Source organism: Ceratosolen solmsi, unplaced genomic scaffold (genome assembly GCF_000503995.2).
Source record: "Ceratosolen solmsi marchali unplaced genomic scaffold, CerSol_1.0 scaffold39, whole genome shotgun sequence".
In the NCBI taxonomy this organism is placed as follows: Eukaryota; Metazoa; Arthropoda; class Insecta; order Hymenoptera; family Agaonidae; genus Ceratosolen; species Ceratosolen solmsi.
In genome coordinates this window covers 1,087,255-1,110,670 of record NW_011948433.1, presented here as the reverse complement: position 1 = coordinate 1,110,670, position 23,416 = coordinate 1,087,255, and the positions used below count along the sequence as shown (strand labels likewise).

The following is a 23,416-nucleotide window of genomic DNA, read 5'->3' as shown; positions in this document are numbered from 1 at the left end:
ATAAAATTAATTTTTATAACAAAATATAATTTATATATCAAATACTTTCAAATGCCTTAATTATTTCTATGTTCCATTATTTTTAATTTAATAGGTATTTTTAATTATTTAATACTAATAATTTTATAAAGATATAGTAATATAAATAAATAATAATCATAAAATGCTACTACTCTTATTACTTATATTTATTTTTATTTTATAATATAAATTCCTATGGTCCTATATTTATGTATTAACATAAGTCGTACAGCAAATTTATTACTACCTGAAAATTATTACTATCTAAAAATATATAAACTACATATTGCATGAGATAAGATAAGTGTTTTAAATCCGTAGAAAGTTCAACACCATCAGAACAAACTAACTTTATACATTATACTCGCCCGGATGAAATAATCTATAGTAGAAATACACACGCGCTTGTTGTCACGTCTCCGAGAACCGTGTTTTGTGACGCTCTTTTTATCTCTCTCTCTCTCTCTCTCTCTGTCTCTCTCTCTCTCTCTCTGTCAGAATTTATTGAAGTTAAAAATCACTGGATGGAAGCTTTGCATCATTATGTACTGACCTCGACGTACTAACTGCTCACTGGAGCGCTCGCGTGAGTATTGGATTTTTATTTAATTAAAATAATATACATTTTGTTATTTTTATGAAAATAATTTAAATTCTGCCATCTTGTAGGTACAAATTGTGTAAAAGAAAGTGTATGACATTGTGAAGTTTCTTACATTATATTAAAGTACGCATTAAAGTAAATTTCTATTAAGTGCAGAAAGCTAAGGAATATTAATTAATTAAATGATAAATAATTGCAGTATTGATTTTTAAAATGTTGAATGAAAAATTGTAATAAAAAAAACCTTAATTCTATGTTAAGTTGAATATAAAGTTTTTTTAATCTTCTTTTAAGATAATTTTTTTTTTATTAATGAATTAGTACTTTGTTTGAGAATGTGTTAGTTTTACTTAGAATTCGAAGCTTCTAAAATTAATATAATCTTTTACATAAATATTAAACATTATGGTGATAAAATTACGTGTGATTAAACGTGTGATTTTATTCGGAACACTAGCAATGATAAAATAAGTATTCATTAAGATCGATTAAATATCTATTTTTATTTTTATCGACACAATTAATATACGACAACGTTATTCATACAATTTTCAGTAATCAGCGAGAAAGTTTTACATATTGGAATGATAATGATTTGATTATATGCGTAATTAGTGAGTTTTCTAAAGTATATGGTATCTGAGATATTTGGATAATCATAATATTGAAATGGTATCTAAAATGAATAAGTAAAGTGGCGCTCGATAACGTTGGACCGATCACATCTACCGAATAATTGCAAATAAAATAAATCGTCGTGGATGATCAGTCACTCAAATTCTAATCTCCTCCATAAGACTTACGGTAACGATTACAATTTGAATAAGGGAGAATTAAGTGAAATAGTCATATCGAAAGTCTCGTGTATTAAGAAAGATCCCACCAAATAAGAAAAGTTATTGTCTTGGGCCATTATTTGTATACAATTGAAAGCCCAGCATTGGTAAGGTCATCTGTGAATTTGAAATAATAAAGCGCTCTTGTTGCATATAGAGAAGAAGCGGCCGGGTTTATTTAGCCAATGAAGGCAGAGGTAAACTCAGAGTATGAAGCTACCCAAGGTAGAATTCGCACCGCTACACGTGCCCTTGGAACGGAGACTCCAGACCCTCGCAGCTGCCGCTTGGTTCTTCGTCAGCGCGTTCGGTGGTCCACTCTCCTGGTGCGTGACAATCCTCACTTTACTATTCGGACGCCAGTGGTTGAGGATCATCTTCGTCTGCTACCTCCTCTTCGCTTACTACGATCAGGACACGCGACTCAACGGGGGCCGAAGGTAATGTGCTGCATTTGGAATCTAAAACCGTCTGCTATGTCGCTCGCATTCCATCCGAAGGATACGCGCACCACGTGTTTTTACGATTAAGTCGTCTCGAAAAGTATAGCGACACTGCGTTTTATTCATTCATGATGCTCTAACGTTTATGTCATCGCGTAAACAACTGAACGTAATCGCCGTAAATTTATGCTTACGCAATAAGCTACCGTTCTTAAGGCAACTGACGAGAATATATCGATGAAATATTTATTTCGTTCTTTGCGTTACATTATAATCAGACAATTTTGTAAAATTTTTGTAATGCATTAAGATACGTTGAACATTGTCTAACTAAAGATAGCTCGATTTCATTCATTTATCGGACTTTTGTTCAAACGGTCGATGTACGTTAATTAGTAATTTTTAAACAAAAATTAATTTAATAATGAACGGAAATTAGAAATAAATAAATAAATAATTGATAAACTTGTTGGTAAGTAGTGAATTTGTTTAACCATGCGAAATGATTATCGTCAATCGTTTACGGAAATTTCTATTTATCAGAATTGAGAATAATTAGATATTTGATCATATTAGATGATGTCTTATCATTAAAATTTATTATTCCATATTATCCGCTATCTAACCTAACATTACTTTCATTACGTACGTACGTATTACAATGCACCGAAATATTTTTTGGAAATTCACTTTATCAAGTTTTGATACTCAATAGATTATCAGCAATTGAAATTGACTTACAGAATAAAAATTGTTTTAATTCTTTATATTATTTTCCAACATTTTTACAATCATACGAATAAAAAATATTAACCCATAATTAAGTTAATACTCAAATAAGAATGCGATTTTATAAATCATATTTTTTCATAAAGTGTTTCTACAATGACAAATTATATAATTTTATTATTATTGATTTAAAGTAAATTTTAGATTTTTTAAAATACTTAATTAAAATATGTGTAAAAACAGACAAATTTTCATCTTCAAATGAATGAATTATATTTATTATATGAACTTGTATAAAAAGATGATACGTATAAAATAAAAAAAATTCTTAATAATATAGTGATTAATCATGTGAATGGTCTTTCCATTGATCCAAAATGATTTATAAATATTTTTAACAAATAAAACAATCATTATGGATATACATACTCTAGATATTGAGCAATTTGTTTATACGATGTAAAATAAATGATATCTTAAAAATAATGATATAAAATATAATCTTATCACGAGAAGGTCACAAAATAAGTAGCTGATAATTAAAAAGAAAACAGAATATATTAAGTGCCTTACAACAATTACATAAAATAACAAATATAATAATTTATTTTCTCCGTTGAAAAGTTCATTTTCACAAGATATAATAATCAAATATGAAGGTTGAAAGATACTGTCATTTTAGCAGTTATAATTTAACAATTAGATCAATGTTTTTAATCGTTTACAGCACCAACAGTTCTATATTTCACTTATTTATATAAATTTATATATATAAAAACAAAAAAAAAAAACAAAACAAAAATTCTTCAAATTTATGTTTCCTAATGTATACTAAATATTACATTAAATAAGTAAGTATATTTATAAAATAAAAAATATGCAATTTTTAGTTTTGTTTTACAAATTATATATTTATAAAAATTAACATCTTAATGAAAAATCATTTGCTCGGCACAGTCTTCTATATTAACTCATATAATTATTAACGCACTTCAATAAAAATTCATATAATTTTATATTATCATTTTATAAAGAATTCAAGTCTAATCTTCTGAATTATAAATACGTACAAATATTGTTCTAAGCTAACATTATTGTTAAAAATATATATTACTTAGATTTATCATTAACAATTTACATGCAAAATCTTTAATTCATAAGGTAGTACAAATTCTATATATATATATATATATATAAACCAATAAACACTCGTTTATAATTGAAAATAAATAGTTTTTATAATAAAGAATTTAAACTACAGTTATTTTATTTTCTAACTTGTCGGTATTTTATAAGTGTACAACTAAAATTTTATTCTACCATTGTTTAGTAAAATTTAATACTACACTTTTGTTTCTTACTTAAAAAACTTGAAACTTGTGTGATCTTATGTTCGAAAATTTATTTTGATAAGTAAACTATTATTTGATAAGTAAATTATTGGCTCATTTGATTATCTATTATTATGATTATCTAATATTTAAACAATTTTTCTCAATATTCTATTTATTTTAAAATGTCTAATTTTTAACAAAATTAAAAATATAAAAATTACTGTAACAATACTTGTAATTTATATAGTGTAAAATTCATGTTTAATATAACTAAATGTTATATTAAATGTGATCTGAAATACTAAACTTTATCGTAACTCTACTTAAAGCCCTGAAAAATGCTATTTAATTACTATAAAGTTCTATGGGTTTTAAAACGAATTGACAATTCATAAAAATTACACTTAAAATTCGATTGTTGCAGTAATATAACAAAATAATTAATCCTATTAGAGGCAATCTACACACTTGGATAAATCTTTAAAACTGTATGAACTTTACATGAAATAATATAATATAATAAAACACAATATAATATAATATAATAGATAAAATATAATAATAGCCTGATAAATGAACGCAATTGCATTTACAGTAGCTTGTAAGAATTTAAAATTGATTAATTTTTTTCAGGAAATCATTGTATTTGCGATTTAGGAATTTTATATGGTGGCATTACTTCTGCAATTATTTTCCTATTAAAGTAGTAAAAACTGTTGATCTTGATCCAACGAGAAACTATCTTTTTTGTTCATTTCCACATGGTGTTTTAGCAACTGGCGTGACCGGTGCTTTTGCAACAAATGGTATTAACTGCGCAAAAATATTTCCTGGATTGGATTTTAGACTTTTAACACTCGACCAACATTTTCAAACGCCACTCTTTAGAGAATATGTTTTGAGTTTCGGTACCTATCGCTTTCATAATCAAATTAAATTTTTCTATTCATTAATACCAGTTGACTTAAAATCGTAAAAATTAGGCGTATGCAGTTGTAATGCAGAAAGTATAAATTATCTTTTATCGACAAAACCAACGGAAAATGATGGGCCCACCGAAGATCCGGTGCAAGGACGAGCTGTTATCCTAATTGTTGGTGGCGCTGCAGAAGCTTTGAAGTCCAAACCACATACTTACAATATATTGGTGAAAAAAAGAAAAGGTTTCGTGAGGATCGCACTGAAAAATGGGTTCGTAATTAACATTATTTTTCAATACTTTCTGTTTTTTTCTCAATAACAAATTAACTCAATATTTATCGAAAAATAAATTAATTAATTAATATTATATCAAATTTACACGTAATAATAAAATGGAAATATTAATTACGTTTTAGAGCACCACTAGTACCAGTTTTCTCATTTGGAGAAACGGATCTTTACGATCAGTTCCATAATCCAGAAGGATCTCTTTTAAGAAAGTGCCAAGATTTTATAAAGAGAGTTACAGGAATCGCACCAGTTATTCCAATCGGTCGTGGCTTCTTTCAATACTCATTTGGTTTAGTACCGAATAGAAAACCAATTCATGTAGTAGGTACGTGCAGTAATTAACTTAAAATTTTTAATTTAGTGTCATAAAATTATAAATTATTTTATTTTATTAACAATAATAAATTTATTTCGTTGTTATAGTGGGAAGTCCTTTAGAGATTCCAAAAATAGAAAATCCAACTAATGAAGACGTTGATAAATATCATACAAAATTTACTGAAAAACTTATCGAACTATTTGAAATACATAAAAGTAAATATATAAAAGATTATGAAAATGTTTTCCTAATCTTAGATGATAAATAGTACGATTGATTATTTTTCTCATATTGAAGCTTGTACGATGTACAAAAAAATAATTTAATAAATATTATTCTATACGTAAGTAACTTTAGGATATTAAGATTTCGACAAAATATCAGAAATTAAAGTAAATTATATTGTACGTAAGGGGAATTGAATAGAATAAATTAATTGTATATTTTTATAAGTGATTGAATTTGCTAAAAGTTATTTCAGATTTATTTAATGACGATTGAACAAGTAATTTCCGAGAATACCAAATACAAAATTATTAATATGTTTTTCGAAAGAATTTAAATGCATTGGTAATTAATAATTAATCCTATGGTTGGAAATATAATCGTAGTCTAGTGTTATAATAATAGATTAAATGAACCATAAGAACAAGAGAAGGCTTTATTGTAATTACAATAACACATACGAAAAGTATATTTTTTATCTGTAATAACAAGTTTAAAATAATGTGACTTACTTGATAGATTTTTTGATATTTTTGATATTAATCTAAATAAGAAAGAATTAAGTAGTAGTATCTATCGATATATTATAAGTATCATATATATGAAATATATATATATATATATATATATATATACTGTATATATTCTGTATACATTCTGTAATATTTTTTACGTAATTATATTAGAAATAGATATATTATCAATTTATACATCTTATTTATTATTTATATTATTTATTCGTTATATATAGTATATGTTAATTATAATTTATGGTTTTAAATATTTTAACAAATATGTTTGTTTATCGATTTAATGTTATAGTCTGCGAAAATATTTCGTTCGCTGTAAATTTATATACGGATAATGTACAAAAAATATGTATAAAATATTTTTTTATATAAAAATGATTAATAATTAATATTTTAATATGTTTGTATGCGTATGCATGTGGGTGGGTCCGTATATTTATTCTTAATATTTAAAAGTTTTTAAATTCATTATAAACTTTTGCCATCGTATTTATTTAGAATTAGAATTTCTTGATGAAATAATAATTATTAAATATACATAAAAAGTTAATACTTAAGAATACCATAACTTCTATTAAATAATGTAAATCGTAATTTTCTTCAATAATAATTATTATAATTAATTTTAATTAGTTATATAATTAAATTGCGGTAGATATTTGAAAATTTTATTAGCATGTGATAAATGTCTAAATGTTAGAAATTCCTAGATTATGTCAAAAGGCAATTCTTAATTTACATTTGTTCGGTAAAAAAATTATGCAAAAATATATTCTATTGAAAAATATAATATCATATATTAGTAATTGTCATAGTTATTAGAACGGCAAAAACAATAGCTCCAGTACAAACTGCAGTTGTATTTAATATCTGTAACAATGATTAATAATTCAGTATTTATCAAAATATCATTAATATTGTAATGCAATTGAATCAAAATTCGTTAAATTTAAACTCACCTTATCTTGCCAGGCTTTATTAGAAATGCAGTCTCTATATCTCATTCTCGAGAACGTAACTGTACTATACAGCGGTATCCAGTTTTTTGGAAATAACCACTGGAGAACTGTATCTATATATTTACGAAAAATAAAGGCTTTCTTCGTTACCAATTCACGCATCTGTAAATATATTGTATAAACGTGTAAAAACTTGTCAAACATAAAAATAATATTGAAAATTTAAGTGCAGAGTAATTATGAAAAATATGTACATTTTGTAATTTAAATAAATTTTTTTTTACATCTAACGACAGATATGAAATCGCTATAATTTATTATTGTTTTTAAATAAAATTTATACCTCAACGTAATTATACATAGCTAAATCACAAATAGCATAGCAATCATCACACCGTATTTCAGAAAAATGTGGAAGAACTTTTTCCAAGTTATCATTATGAATTTCCATTAGTTTATCCAATAATAATACATCTTCAAAACCCTAAAATAATTACTTTTAATTATATCTATAGTGCATACATAATATGATATCTTAATAATTAATCCAAAATAAATGTTATAATGAATATAAAATAATCTATAATGTATAATATAATAGAAATGCACGCAAATACTTGTAATAGATTAATAATATGTAAATTTTATGTTTCGTTACAATACAATTTTAATGAAATATTCTAAATAGAATTTTTATATAAAAGAATTATAATTACTGATGTGACAAATGAAATAGCTATAATAGAAGCTTTTTATGTCGGTTGCACATGGGCGCAAATATATATTGGTGATATATGCCTGTCGATGTGTAATTTAACCACATTACGCTATGACTAAATTTCTCACATCAATACTTTAAATACAAATTTGTACTTTATCGCCTCATCTATTATAGTTAAATACATTTTATAAAAAGAATTAATTTTGTTTACTTACGGCGTTCATTCCTTGAGCGTAAAATGGTACCATAGCGTGTGCAGCATCACCAATAATAAGTGCTTTACTTCCGAAATGATAAGGTTTACACTATAAATATTTTTATAATTATGCAGAAGTAAGATGCTAATGAATTTATACAAAGTATATTACAAAGTAGATACCTGAATTGAAAGAAGTGTTTTCGGAGAGGTCTGAAAAAAATCTTTAACTAATTTTTCTTCGCCAATAAGTCGAAGTCCATCTGGAAATTCCTGCCGAAAGAATTCCAGCAAATTCTCAGGCGTGTTGAGAGCTTCAAGAGTTTTAAATGGCGCAAAAAGATTACCGGTAAATGTATAATCATCGTTCGGCAACGCAATCATCATAAAATTACCTCGTGGCCAAATATGCAGATGATTACCGCTCATTATGTACTATAAATAATAAAAATATATAAATAATTATTGCTACAATATTATTAAATCCTGTTTTCTAAAACTATTTCATTTTTTTTTTTTAAACAACGCATTTTTTCCAGGTCCGTTGTTTTAGATACTTTAGCTATTTAAAGCTTAAAAAAAATTTAACTTATAAAAATAACTTAGGAATAATGAAATTATACTAATTAATATTCCTATATACTAAAAACTGCAGTTATATATATATATATATATATATATATTATATAGACTTACACATTTTTTTTATATTAATTAAAGTTATCTGACGTTATTAAACAAATTTTTTAAATATTTAAATAAAGTAAAATATCTTTAGATTATATTTAATAACTATAATATTAAATATATTAAATTAATTTATTCATTCAATTAATTTATTTATAATAAAATCATAATTGATATTACACTAATAATTTCTAAAAATACATCAAACAACTTGAGATAAATATATTTAAGAACCTCAAATAAAAGCTTATTAAATTTTACCAAGAAAACCATTTAAAAAGTCATAGAAGAATATTCATTGCAATTATGATGGCCTTTCTCAAGTATTTTAGATAATAAAAGTTTATAATTATTTTCCAATTTTAATATTATCATTAATAAAAATTCATAAATGAAGTGTTCAAATACCGTTTGAGAGCTTCAAAATACAAATAAATTTTATAATATTCCATAAGTATTATTTAATCACATATAATGAAATTTTATTGAATTAATCCACTTGTATCAAAATACTCAACGTAAACTAAAGCATAAATCACTAATTTATAAAAAAAGTAATTGTTAAAGATTTTCATGGAAACTTAATAAACTGGCGTTTATAATTCAATAACAATTTATAAACTTTAAAATCAGAATTTATACTTAATATATTAACTTTCTAAGTAAACTGATATATAAAAACTAAAAATTTTATAAAAACTGTTAGAAAGATAAATAAAAAAATTAGATTGTAAAGTAGTAATTTAGGGTAAATAATGGTTTCCAAATTACAAAATCAAATGCTTTATGAAGCATATGTACGTAATGATAGAGATATAAATTTTATACAAATTTATTAAATCTTTCAGTAACGTATTACTTTTATGAAAATATTTTTTATAATTTTAAACAATACCTTATTGTCCTTTCCTATGGGATAAGAAACTTCGACATATCCATGATCAATGTAGGCCTGATTGCAATTAAATCTAGGTTTCTTTATCATTAACCTTCTTATAAGCGAATAAGCTCCATCAGCTCCGATAATTAAATCTGATTCCACGTTACTTATTTCATCCGTTTGCATGCTTAAATAATAATATCAAAATACAATTTAAATAATCGTACTAAATAAAGAACAATACAATTATATTATTTTACTAGTACATTAATAATAGCCCATAACTTTTTGTTTGGGTTGCATTGTAAATAAGGTGTAATATAAAATAAACAAGTTTCAAATTATTATAATTAAAACTTCTGTTATTGAAAAAGTAATAATTTAAAAATATGCAGTGTAATAGTTTCGAGATCTTATTATAGTTCTTTATATTAATTTAAAGTAAGATTATTGATAATTGAATATAAAAATGTTTTAATATTTTAATTTTATTTCATCAAAATGTCACTCAATCTCTTTAATGAATGTATTTGTTTATTTACTCGCGTTTTTGCATTAATTTAACTGATAACATTAAATATTTCTTTTATTCGATGCAGACATTGAATGAAAATTTTAATATAAATTTTCTCTCAGCTGTTTTTTCTTGGAAAAATATTATATGAACTTACTGAATAAATTTTAACGCTCCTGTATCGAGATCAGCATCAAGTAATTTATGATTAAAAAATATGGTAACGTTCTCATATTTTTCAGCAGCTAAAAGTAAAAATTAAAATAATAACGACTAATAATATCTAATAAGCTAATTTTATAAATAAAGAAAAATGGAAGAATTTTCAAAAATTTAAACATTTTCTCCAAAATTTATATTACTAAGAAATACATGAAATCGTTTAATAATATAATATCGAATGAGAAATGTTAAGAAATGCAATAGAAATCGTATTGATTTCGAAAGAACTGTTATTTTAAACAAATTATACTAGTCGATACTTGAATGGTATATACGGTAATCTTTATTCTTGAAATATGATATTCTAACATTTTTGCGGCTTCACGCTGTAGATTTCCATTACTACACAACTCCACCAGAAATAGTATACTCTTACTTTTTACAATGTTCTACTAACGAGATCATATTTTGCATATTGTCATGATGAAATTGCATATTAAATTGCATTTTAGTGGGTAAGAGAATTAATAAACAAATAAGTTGTATTTTTATGCCTTTGACTTCAGCATAATGATTTTTACACAGGCTTAATGTATATTAGAAATATATGTTTATAAAATTAATTCAAGTTTCCATGAATTCCATTAATTCATAATAATGATATATTAGTTATGATTACTTATTAATGCGTCACTTATTAACTCGCATTGGGTTAAAAATTAACTTACGCACGATACAGAAATGTAAATATTTTTAAACAAAATAAAAACATTGCAATTCCATAAGTAAAATTTCTACATTTAAAATTTTATTAACAAGAAATACTTAAAAATAAATATAATTAATTTCAATAAAATTACCTGAAAGGAGAATTTGGTTCAAATATGTTCTATTAACTGAATATATGCACTGTAATTTATAAAAATACGATATTTAGTGATTTTCAGAATGATTTATATGATACATATATATATATATATATATATATATATATATAATATGTATGATAATGCATAATTATTATTAGGTGAAATTACATTTTTGTTTACGCTATCATAAATAATTTCTTTAAGGGAGCCATCTTTTAAGTGGATCATCCGTCCTTTCATTGCAATTCCATGATGATTTATAACCAAGTCTTCAAGATCTATGGCTCTCAAAGCTTCTCTTCCTCGAGCTGATAAAGCAAGATCAATACTTACACCTCGAGAGTTTTCAACACGAATATCTATCAAATTCTTAATATCAAATTATTATAATTAAAAAGTAATTTTAATAATTAACAAATAAAAAAATTTTTATAATAAACCAAGTTTTTCTTTGATAGCTATTTGCTATTTAATTGTGAAATAAAATTTTGAATTTTTATATATTATTATACAATGTATTGGTATCAAATTTTTTCATGAATTTATTAAATTTTATATTATCAATTTTTTCTAATATGTAAGAATATTATTTAGTTAAAAATATAAAACACAGCAATAAATTATAAATAAAAATAAAGCATAATAACAAATTTATATATTTAATTGTTGAAAATTCTTTAATATTCTAATGGAAATTTGATATTACCGATTTAAAACTATTTCAAGGATAATTTACATTTAAAATTGAATGAAAATTTGAAAAAATTTAGTATTCTTAAATAATAATATAATTACAGAGTTACCTGGACGATATTCGTATAAGTTTACTCGATGGCCACGTTTAGCGAGGAAGCATGTTACGAGAGCTCCAACCTGTACATTTTTAATTCGATAATCAATCATTAATTATTTTTAAATTGTAATAGGCTTAGCGGAGCATTTATAAAAATAATCAATTAGAAATTATAAAACATATAAAAGTGTGAAATTGTGTAAAATGTTAATGTGCTTAATGTCAACGTGATTTGTCACATTTTTCATTTAACATATAAAATTTACATGACATTAAGTTGCCACTGTCAAATTACTCCCATACAATAAGAGATTATAAAACTGGATTATCTTTAGATAAGCAGAATAACCGACCAAACCACCTCCAACTACAGCAACGTTCAAGGTCCGAACTTCGCTCCCCATGGTGTCTCTAACTCAACTGATGAGATTATCGAACGAAGTAAATGCAACAGAACGAGAACGGAGACATTACACACTTACCATTACTAATGCATGAAAAAAAAATGAAAAAAAATTGATTTATTACGAGCAAGTGTACATAAATGAAATGATGTGAAATCTTATATTCTTTTAACCTCGTTTAACTAATTGTTATTTATGAAGAACTATTAATTATAATTATTAAAAAATGATCATAAACGAATTTAAAGGGTTAGTTAAAATGTAATGGTGTAAAATAATTTACATTCATAGAATAACATTACTTTAGCATATAATTTAACATTATTTTATCATTAATAGACAATTTGAAATATAATTGTCTTGTATAAAATTATTCGAACACCAATTGTATTTTGTGAAAAATAGTGAGAAAATTTATAAAGTATTATTTATTAATATTTAAAGTGATTTTAATATTTATTATTTACTAATTTAGAAATGTATTCGATTAAATTATTTAAAGAATACTTTCACCAAAGAGATAAATAACGCTACTGCATTTCATATATATTTAATTGTCAATAACTGTTATTGGATATATTGGCATATAAAAATTTTAATTTATATAATACATACATATAATTAAATGCAGGCTTAATTTACTGAATCAATTACTAAGTAATTGTAAAAATATTTTATGTAAAATTAACATTTTTTTTTTTTGCTTTATAAAGTTAGTTATATATATGTGATTTAACGTGCTCCTTCTTCCATTGAACTAAGCTTTTCCATTCTAAAATTAATAAAATCCGAAATACACATAAACTTTGCAAAACTATTCTTCAACTGCGATTCAGTTAATTTGCAAATTTATTAGTGGTATCGGTGCTCAGACATTGGTTGTTGATTTCTTTTATAAAGATCCATATTTCTTTCTAAAAGTATCTTCACGGTTATTTACAGATGTAACATCAACTATAAACATCGTGAAACTTAATGTGTTTATAAATGAAGCCGATGATTGTTATGATGAAGAGGTTTTGAAAATAATTAGAAAATATTTTGGTACTTATTCCGGTTGTACAGAACTTTATTGTTATATCGGATATAATAGTCAATTTTTTTTTATAAAAACAGAATCTTTTTGAATAACGTATATTATATAATAATTTAATCAGTTTATTAGTTACTTATATATTGGGATTCTTCGTTCAGTTAAAAATCACTTCTAATTTTATTTTTTTTTTTTTTATTATTTCCTTTTTATTTGCAAGGAAACAATCATGTTGCTATAAATTATGTCTGTTCGTAACAATATTTTGATACCTGTAAGATGCAAATATGTTTGTAAATATGCTTTTAATACTAATATATATAAAATCAACAACAACAAAAAACTAATGCAATATAACTGATTGGCAATCATTTCTTCATCGTCCAAAATATGTAATTTCATTTGAATTTAATAATTGAGTAAATATCAATTCACTGTAAATTTAATAAATCTTCCAAGTCACTGATTGGAGCCTGTGTATGTTAAAAATTGCAGGTTTAGTAGATATGAAAATGAAGAAAAAATACGAATGAATTAGTAGCATAGTAGTGTTATAAAACATGGAAGCAACGGTGAAACCGTGACAAGTGAATGCGCTAATAGAAATATCGCTGATGGTTATTGTTGTATTACGAAAAGGACGAGAAGATAATGGCTATGTCAGACAGTCAATGAACAATCATCGCTGGTGCTGAAACTTTCGGTCTTCAAGGCGATAAGTGGATGCCGGGATCGATGCCTTCTACAAAATGTGTAGCGTCGAGCGCAAGCAAGAGCCGGTCGATGAGCTTCCTCGAGGAGGGCCCGACGGCGAAGGCTCTCATCACTTTGAATGGTTAGAGCTGTCGCCGCGTCGAGGCAGGGTAAAACCTATTGGCTGATCGGTAGACGAGCTGAGGCGAGACGTTGGCATCCGGATCCAAGAGCGGACACAGTAGGCAGGGTCGTCCGCGGCATCGGCGGGGTTCGCAGTCGCGGCAGCTCTTCTCGACCGAAAATAACTCCGCGATCGAGCGTCACTCGCCGGCAGTCGGGAAGGCGAGCCTAGGTGCTGCCAGTAGTCAGTGCGGCGATGTCGACGACGAACGACGCTTCGAGGGGGCAGCAGCACCAGCGCCGGCGATGCTGCGTCGCCCTGCTGCTGCTCCTGCTGACGTTGCTCGGTGCCGGGCCGTCGGGGCCGGCGGCGGTGGCCGGGGCCCGTGCCCCCGTCTCCGCGAAGGAGTCCAGCACGACGTACAAGGAACAGCACTCGTCCAGCCACGGCAAGCCCAAAGACGAGCCCGTCATCGAGGAAGTTACCAGCAAGCAACTCGAGCGGCTACTCAAGGAGAAGGACTTTGTCGCCGTTTACTGGTGTAAGTGCGTACGATTGTAGGGCCTGTCATGACGAGGCTAGGGTCGCCAAATGATAGCCGAGGCTCGAAGTGCGGAACAAGGAGTCCCTTCTCTGTCTCACTCGCTCGGTCTTTTTCCACTGCTGTCGCTGCCCAAATTGCCACTCCCGCCGAGTCGTCGCCGCCCGTCAGCCGTCTATCGCGTAGCCCCTAAAAATAGGCCCCTCTGCATGCAAAAAGTCCTGGCTCGTTTTTATCCGAGTTGCGCTTGGCGTCTGTAAAGTGCAAATTTTTACGCTCTTCTTCCGACCCCCCCCCCACCCACCCCAATAACCCACCACCGCCACATTGTCTTTTCATCGCTGAAAATCCCAACGTTACACGCATCGACGAAAACAGCGAAGCAACCCGGATGCCCGTTTATGCGTCGGCCTTCTCTCCTTAAATTCCAACGCCACCCGATGCCCCAAAGATTAATGAAGACTATCCATACCCACGGAGTTGAGATGGATTTGGGAGCAAATATTTCCTCACTAGATGCTCGACTTTCAAGGATAAACTTCGACTTTGAGTATCTTCTCATTCAGTCGTCATATCATGAGACAATTTTTTGATCTTCGCGGGTGACTTGATCGGAAATATCTTTCTGCGCTAATAAATGAACGTACAAAGTTGTGTCGTCCTGACAATAATTAACGTCTCCAATTTTTATTAGGTCTCGTGTGAAAAAATTACTCACTAAAAGATAAAGGCTTAGCATTGAAATTCTCATTTTAATATAACTATTACATAGCGTATTTTTAAAGTGTGTGCGAGTTAAATTTAATTTTGACAAAGTGGAAAAGAAAATTCTTTCCAAACTTGCGACTGGCGCTGTTTCTTACACAAGAATTTAGAGTTATTGTGTATGCGTTACTTTTCGCGTGTATATGTGCCTACGTGCGTGCATACGAGCGTATTCATACACAGACGTGTCATCTTATATTATCTCTTAACGATGGATCTTACTAGCAATCGCTATTTCAAGCTGATTAAAAAAAAACAATAATAATAATAATTAAAAAAACAAAAAAAATAGATATTTATCCAAACACTTTTCACTGCTTTTTGTTTCTTATAAAACTATCATTTTTCCTTAACATGCAATTACTCTCGTTGGATTTATTTTTTCTGTTCAAGTGCATAGATTGCTTTGCTTTTGGAAAACTATTAAAATTAAATATTATTATCATATTGATTATACAAAAAGCTTTGCATAATATCTAAATGGTGATTGTCTGTACATAGTGTCAAACTTAGTCTTTTTATAAAAAAATTAAAAATACAGTATTTGTGAAAATATCTACTTGAGAGATAAGTTGTTAAGCTCTTTAACGACGATAAAAAAATTAATAAAAAAAAATGGATAATTCCATTTTTTATGGATAATTAATGGAAAAAAATGGAAATAATAATAACGATAATAAAATTAATAATAATAATCATGAAAGTTTGATTTGTAAATAACGAACATGACCAATCGCTAAAGGAAGATATCCAAATTCGTATTTAGTGAATGTCTCGCGCAGGCGGAAATGATGATATTCGAGGATGAGAAGTTAGGATGATAGTATTGTATATAATGATAGGATTGTAAAGTGTTTAAATTTCAAAAAAGCAGCACTCAAGACAAAATAACGATCACAACCAATGACCATGGCTGAGAGCGATCCATCACGGCTGCGGCCAAATCAAATTTTGATGACGAGGTGAACTAGGTGCCCTCGTGCTGGCAAACAGCCGTAGCACTTAGTGAGGATATTCCCTGTCAGCGCAATCAAAAAGCATTCTTCCATCCTGGCATCCCCAGTTTATCCACCCATTATTATTAATACGACTGGGTTCTAACCCTAAATTTTTTATCCTTAAATAAGCATTTCAAGGTCATTGATATATTTGTATTATTAATCATTTTGAACTAGAAGATCTGGGCAAGCACGATGATTCGAAAATGACTTAAATGTCTTTTTAACGCAAAAATACTTATAAATATATATATATATATATTATAATATAAGTTGCAATACAAGTGTCCCTTTGTCTTTATTTGTAATAAATAAAATAATAATTTGTAAATTTATTTGTAATAAATTGTCGCTTTAACATTGAAACGAACTCTTGGTTAAATATTGAAGAAGCGCTATTAATTTGTCAAAATACATTCAGAAAATTCCAATTATATTTTTCTTTTTTTAAAAAAAATTATGATGTTAGAGTACTTGTTATAACCCGTTTTTTATTCTACGTCTTAGAAGATTGACCTTATTATATTAATCAAATTTTATTTAATTAATATTAATTTTGTTCCAATTACAATATTTCTTACATGAAATAGGTTATAAATAAGATAAAAAAGAAAATAAAAGTTGGCCACGGATTTAGAAATATAATCGATTTATATACATTTCAAATTTTTAGGAAACATAATACAATACAGTAATTGAGCAAATAACTGAAATTGAATTATTTTCAATTTATGTTATTTTTATTCTAAATATTATCTACTTTTTAATAAAGTAAGCTTTACCATATTACTTTCAAAACTCTATTAAACAAAAAACAGATGAGGTATCTTATTAATTATTAATTTATTTAATAATGCCGGAATTAAGTTAAATTTTTTATTTAATATAACGAAAAGTATGAAAATCACATGTAACATGTAAATTCTACTCGTGTATACAGTCTTTTAATATTCGTAATATATTGATAAAGTTTACTAGAAATACTTCGCAATTAAGTGTGAAAATTAAAAATACTTTTGATAAAATCAATAAACTATTAATCGGTAGCATTTATAATTTATTTAATAAGTACTATAATATATGTATGTATGTGTGCGCGTGTGTGCGTGTGTGCGTGTGTATTATTGCGTGCGTGCGTGTGTGTGTGTGTGTGTGTGGGTGTGTGCGTGCGTGTGTGTGTGTGTGTGTATGTGTGTGTGTGGGTGGGTGTGTGTAAAATAATTAAATACTAAATGATTTCAAATCTATGAATTATAATATTAATTATAATGTTTCCAATTAATATAATAGAGCTTCGGATATATCGATAGAATATAGTTATATTAATTAGATTAATTAGATTAATTAGATTAAAAGACAGAAAAGCATTTATAGAGTTTTTTTATAATATTTGTATTATGATGAAGTCTTAATTGCACTTTTGTTGTATCAAGTACTAGTTGAAGTAAATGATAAAAATAATATTTATACAAAATGTAATATAATTAAAAGGGTAACATATTTTTGTGTTCTCGAACGTAATAGGAATTACTATTCCGATAATTTACTATATATTACAAGTAATTATTTATAAGATTTGCAAGAATTAATAGTAATATTTATTATATATAATTTATTACATAATTGTTATAAAACAATTGTTATCATACTTATTATAAATTTATTTCAAATATCTACTTTAATATGCATAGTAATTTTCGTGATGATTATTTCACTAACTCAGTAAATATGCTTTATTAATTTTTGTTTATATTGCTAAAAAATACATACTTATTTCTATTATATAAAATTTTCTAATATTTTTACACATACTTATATGAATATTCAAAACGCTTTCATTTTATATTATATTTTTAGCACTCGGAATAGATGTATGTGAAAGGAGCGTTGGCATAAATTTTTAAATAAAATTAGTTCATAGTTATCAAATTATTTACGTTTTAATCTTCGGATAAAAATATTTAGATATTTTTCGCACACCTTGAAAAGAAAGTTTTAATGAAAAGATTAAATAATCGATGGAATGAAATATTTTGTCATATTAATAATTTAATTTATAGATGAATAACTATAAGTGTAAATTATACAATTTCTTATTAAATTTGAATGATTCTTGTAGGCATATTAAAAGAAAATATAATTGTATATATATTTAATCTGAACAAAATTTCATTTACGAACGATCTACATTTCACAGCAATAAAATTAATTATATAATAAAATTTCAAATATACGCTTACATATGGTAATTAATTTAATTTCTAAATCCTTATCTATTTGCGAAATTTGTTATTTAAAATTCAGTTTTTTAAATGGAAATAATTTTGAGAAGAAAATATATAATGTAATTATATAATTTCATATAAATATCTCAATATGATTTTGTAATAATTACAATAATTGATCAAAATATAGATTATCTATATATATATATAATATATATAACTTTTGATATTTTTTGTTATTTTTTTTTTCATTAATATATCTCAAAACCTTTTTAATTTAATTAACGATGAAGTATAATTAATAAATATTTATTCAACCTATACAATGCAGTGAATCTTCGTAATAATATAATTATGAACATTATAATAATCAATATTATCCAATCATTGGTATCAATTGATCTGCTTTACTCTTAAATGATTATCTTTGTTACTAAAATAATTGAATACTCATAGTATTTTATCAAAGCATATATTTATAATTGATAGTTGCAAATCAAATGTAAAAAATAATATTTATACAAATTTAAAAGAAAGTATATAAGCTACGTTTAATAAATTTGTGTTTAAATAGCTTCGCTTAAGCCTCAATTAACAAATGAGCATATTATGAATTTCTTTTGAATCCTAACGACAGAGTAAAATTAATTGTAAGAAAACAAAATATATGTTAAAAGAGACCGAGGCTGTGATTTGGTCTCAAACGAATCTTCGAAACTGCCTTGTAGCCCACTAACGACGTGATTCTCGGCGCGGCTTTTAGTCGCCGCCACTTTTAGAAAGCCGTAGAGTTATTTTGGCCCAAGCATCGCCACCTCGCACTACCGACTCGCCTGAAATCTCTTCTGACAAACTACCTACTTATTTTCCGTGCAGACCTGCGTCTCACCTGATTTCTGTTTCATACGTCACGAAATTATCGACGATTATCTTCTTTACATCTTATTTCCAAAGTCATTGAGAAAGAAAAAAAAAAAATATATATATATATATATATATATATATATATAGACATTTATGCAAATACTAATACTAGTCAACTTAAGATAAATATAAAATATCAAAGTTTAGTGTAATTAAAGAATTTAATCATTATATAAACTGCAAGTATTTGAATTATGTCAACTGTACCATGCAATTTAAGAAGTATAAAGGTCAATTTATTCAAAAAATATATTAATATCATTTTACATTAGTGTTTCGATTACATAAAAGATAGACTAATAGGGGAGAATTTTATTACTTAGACGAATTTATTTATCACATGAGTAATAATGTACAGTCAGCTAAGAAGTACTACAATGTATTTTTAAATTTATCAATTAAAAATTGTAAATATAACACGGATGATTGAATTCAGGTTAAATTAAAGATATCACTTTATAAAATCAATTACAAAAAGTTGTTACGAATATTTTTCCTACCTTTCTGATCATACCATCACACTGATTCTATTTTTATACAACAAAACTTTGAACTTTTTCATTCTCATAATATTTGTTTACTATAATTGCGTAACTGTCATCATCTTTAGAGATAGTACTTGGGAAATATTAGATTTATTTTACATTAAGAAAACAAGACGGACATATTATTTAAAAAATAATGGAATTAAGCATAATTTAGAACGAAGTAAGTTGAGCTTTCAAATCCCATAAAAACATAAATTACCAATTGATTTGCAGAATGTTTCATAACAATTAACAAGTGATCGACACAATTGCAATGGTAATGAGATTGTGATGGCGGAAGGGGAGGGGGGAGACATTTAGGCCGGATACCGTTAACCTAGTCGCATTTGGACGCCGTAACATTCACTCGTTTCATCTTTTCATAAGCGCATGTTCAATACAACCTTTGGCACTTCATGTAATAAACATATCCACTCACGTTGTTATTTTACAAATATGCAATAAAAATAATATCAACATAATACATTTTCAATAAAGAAATATTTTGTGTTTAAAGCAAACTGATCTTAATTTGATGTAATTCTGCAACGTACTATTGAAACATTTATAACTGAAAACATAATGATTTATATTATATGGATTTAAGTTCTCTATTATTTTCAAGTAGTTATTTAAAAATTATTTTTAATATTAAATCTATAATATTCAATATTTTAACTCGAGTTCAACTTTATCTATTTCAAATGCATTCAGTCAAACAAATAATTATTTTACATTACCTTTCTCTCTTTATATTGATATATTCAAGTTGCTCTATCTTGATATAACATTTTTTATATATTTTATAATATATAATATGCTCTATCTTGATATAACATTTTTTATATATTTTATAATATATTTATTATGTGTATTCAAACTTCTTTTATAGTATTTTTTACATTAGTTATCAAATTCAATATGTCAAATCTTCAGGTTATAATTTTGTTTTTTCACAGTGAATATTCTAACAACATGTAAAATATTTTACACAGTTAATATATGGATATGATACTTTGAAAAGAGATTCCATTTTCATAAATAATCTAAATATATCTATATTGTACAAATAATGACAAATCAAAAATTAATCCAATATAGTATGATCTATTAATGTAAATCTACATTGTATAAGTGAAATAAATTGCATATGCACTATTCTTTATTAATTCTTTTAATCTAAGAATTAATTATCGATAAAGTAAATACACTTGATTCAAGAAAATATATAAAAGTTGCGCAAAACAGTAATTATAATATTAACAAATTGTCAGCTGTCACAAATATGTAGAGATTAAAGAATATGTTGATATTACGAAGTTCGCTATTTTATTTGGAATAGAAAATTGAAAACAATATTGTTAATATTTCAAGGTTCTACATTACTAAATACATTATATATACATATTTAATTCGATATTTTACACAAATGATTATATTTTATCACTAAATACATTTGATATTAAAAAAAAAAACACTATATTATATTAAAAGATATTTAATTTCATTTAAGCAACGTATATGCCATATTAAATAAAATATTTCCTATTATTCATAATAAATATTCCTGATTGATTTTTAATCTATATTTTTTATAATAAATATATAATTTTAAAGTAATCTTTTTTTAATAATAATAAAAATCAAGTATGGGACAACTTTCAGAACTTATTTTGAAATTCACTTTATTCTAAAATATTTGATTTGTATTTCATATATTTCGCACTTATAGATATTTCCAATAATATTTATTAGGTTGTAACAATTATATATAATTATATTAATAAATACAATAAATATATGCTTATAAATATTTCAATTTTAAAAAATGCTGTGAATATATTGCAATACAACCTTTACTTTATAAAAATTATAAATATATGTATTCAGAAAGATTACCTGACACAAATATTGATATTATAATTCAGATTTTAAATATATATATACACATATATACTCACATAATTTAACATAATGAAAAAACACATTTATTATCATTCAAAAAAATTCAAAACATTTTTTTTATACCAAAATAATTTATAATTATTTATGTATGATACAATTTCTTAATAATAAATGCGTGTTCATCTGACGTTAATAATTAAAACCACATTTAATTGTTAATTAAATATACAGATTTATTAAATAATAAATTATATATAATAAATTATATATTATTTTTAATTAACGTGTCGTTTATTCTTTTGTTACATTTACTAATTTTTAGTTTAGAAAACTATTTTAATATTATCCCATAATTATGCACATTTGCTATCGTAGAGTATTATCACGCTAATAAAGAGAAATTATAGTTGTGATATTTAATTATATATATATATATATTTATATTTTTTAATTATAAAGTAATTTAAAAAATCAGTTATTTACGGATAATAATTAATTATTTTAATATTAATTACAAAAAGTTTTGCTAAACCATTTCTATAATCTCTCGCAATACAATAGCAAATTATCTTTTATAAAATATTGAATTGATGAGTTAATATATGTTCACACATCTTGTATAACGTTTCTACATAAATTATATTCAATTGATGAATTTACCAATGAAAATTAATCGAATGAATTATTTAATTGTTTGTAAAAATACATGTTTAAAATAAGAAAAAATAAAATGGAGTAAAATTAACAATTACTGAATAATTTACAATTAAATAATTTATAAATCGCTTTACAATACAACACTTTACAATAACTTTACAATAAATTTGTTCCCATTAATTAGTTAGATTATTACAAAAATTAAAATTTCAAAAGATTTTAAAGTACATTTATCTACAAATACCCATAAGATATAAGATAAATAATTTTCATTAAACTACACAATAAATATATAAAACAATATATTACTAGTTATATAAAAATTTATGGACATAATATTACCTTATATTATACTTCATTTTTATATATTAATAACACAAAATACTTTATCAATTTAAAAATATAATTTTAGTACAAAGTTTAATTTAAATATTAAAATTATCAAATTTTATTTTTTTGGAAATTTTGCATCCAATAATTATAATTAATTTTATTTATCTGATAATTTCATTTATTATAGAAAAATATTTCATTCTCCTTTATATTTTTATCGTGAAAATTTGAAATAATCATAATTGCATTCTTA

The 23,416-nt window shown here is 25.7% G+C and overlaps 3 protein-coding genes across 3 annotated transcripts in view; 2 read left to right on the top strand and 1 right to left on the bottom strand.

Moving 5' to 3' along the window:
• The first annotated feature begins 690 nt into the window (after positions 1-690).
• On the top strand, positions 691-5,834 carry LOC105364480 (2-acylglycerol O-acyltransferase 2-A). The gene is made up of 7 exons (XM_011502406.1): positions 691-748; positions 1,181-1,425; positions 1,616-1,901; positions 4,601-4,875; positions 4,951-5,158; positions 5,305-5,504; positions 5,603-5,834. The coding sequence occupies exons 3-7, from the start codon at positions 1,672-1,674 to the stop codon at positions 5,764-5,766; spliced, it is 1,077 nt and encodes a 358-aa protein (XP_011500708.1). The 5' UTR covers positions 691-748; positions 1,181-1,425; positions 1,616-1,671; the 3' UTR covers positions 5,767-5,834.
• Positions 5,835-7,143: 1,309 nt separating this feature from the next.
• On the bottom strand, positions 7,144-12,439 carry cn (Kynurenine 3-monooxygenase cn). Its single transcript, XM_011502405.1, has 10 exons — positions 12,388-12,439; positions 12,045-12,114; positions 11,410-11,600; positions 11,233-11,281; positions 10,368-10,455; positions 9,712-9,883; positions 8,313-8,564; positions 8,149-8,238; positions 7,556-7,696; positions 7,144-7,374 (listed from the first exon to the last, which is right to left on the bottom strand). Exons 1-10 carry the CDS (start codon positions 12,436-12,438, stop codon positions 7,165-7,167), a joined length of 1,314 nt encoding a protein of 437 aa, XP_011500707.1. The 5' UTR covers position 12,439; the 3' UTR covers positions 7,144-7,164.
• A 1,947-nt stretch (positions 12,440-14,386) lies between these two features.
• The window catches only part of hlk (hulk), a 37,662-nt gene continuing 28,632 nt past the window's right edge, over positions 14,387-23,416 (top strand). The window contains exon 1 of the mRNA XM_011502404.1: positions 14,387-14,829. Within this exon, the coding sequence (XP_011500706.1) occupies positions 14,544-14,829 (286 nt within the window). The 5' untranslated portion in view covers positions 14,387-14,543. The remainder of the gene's footprint in view (positions 14,830-23,416) is intronic.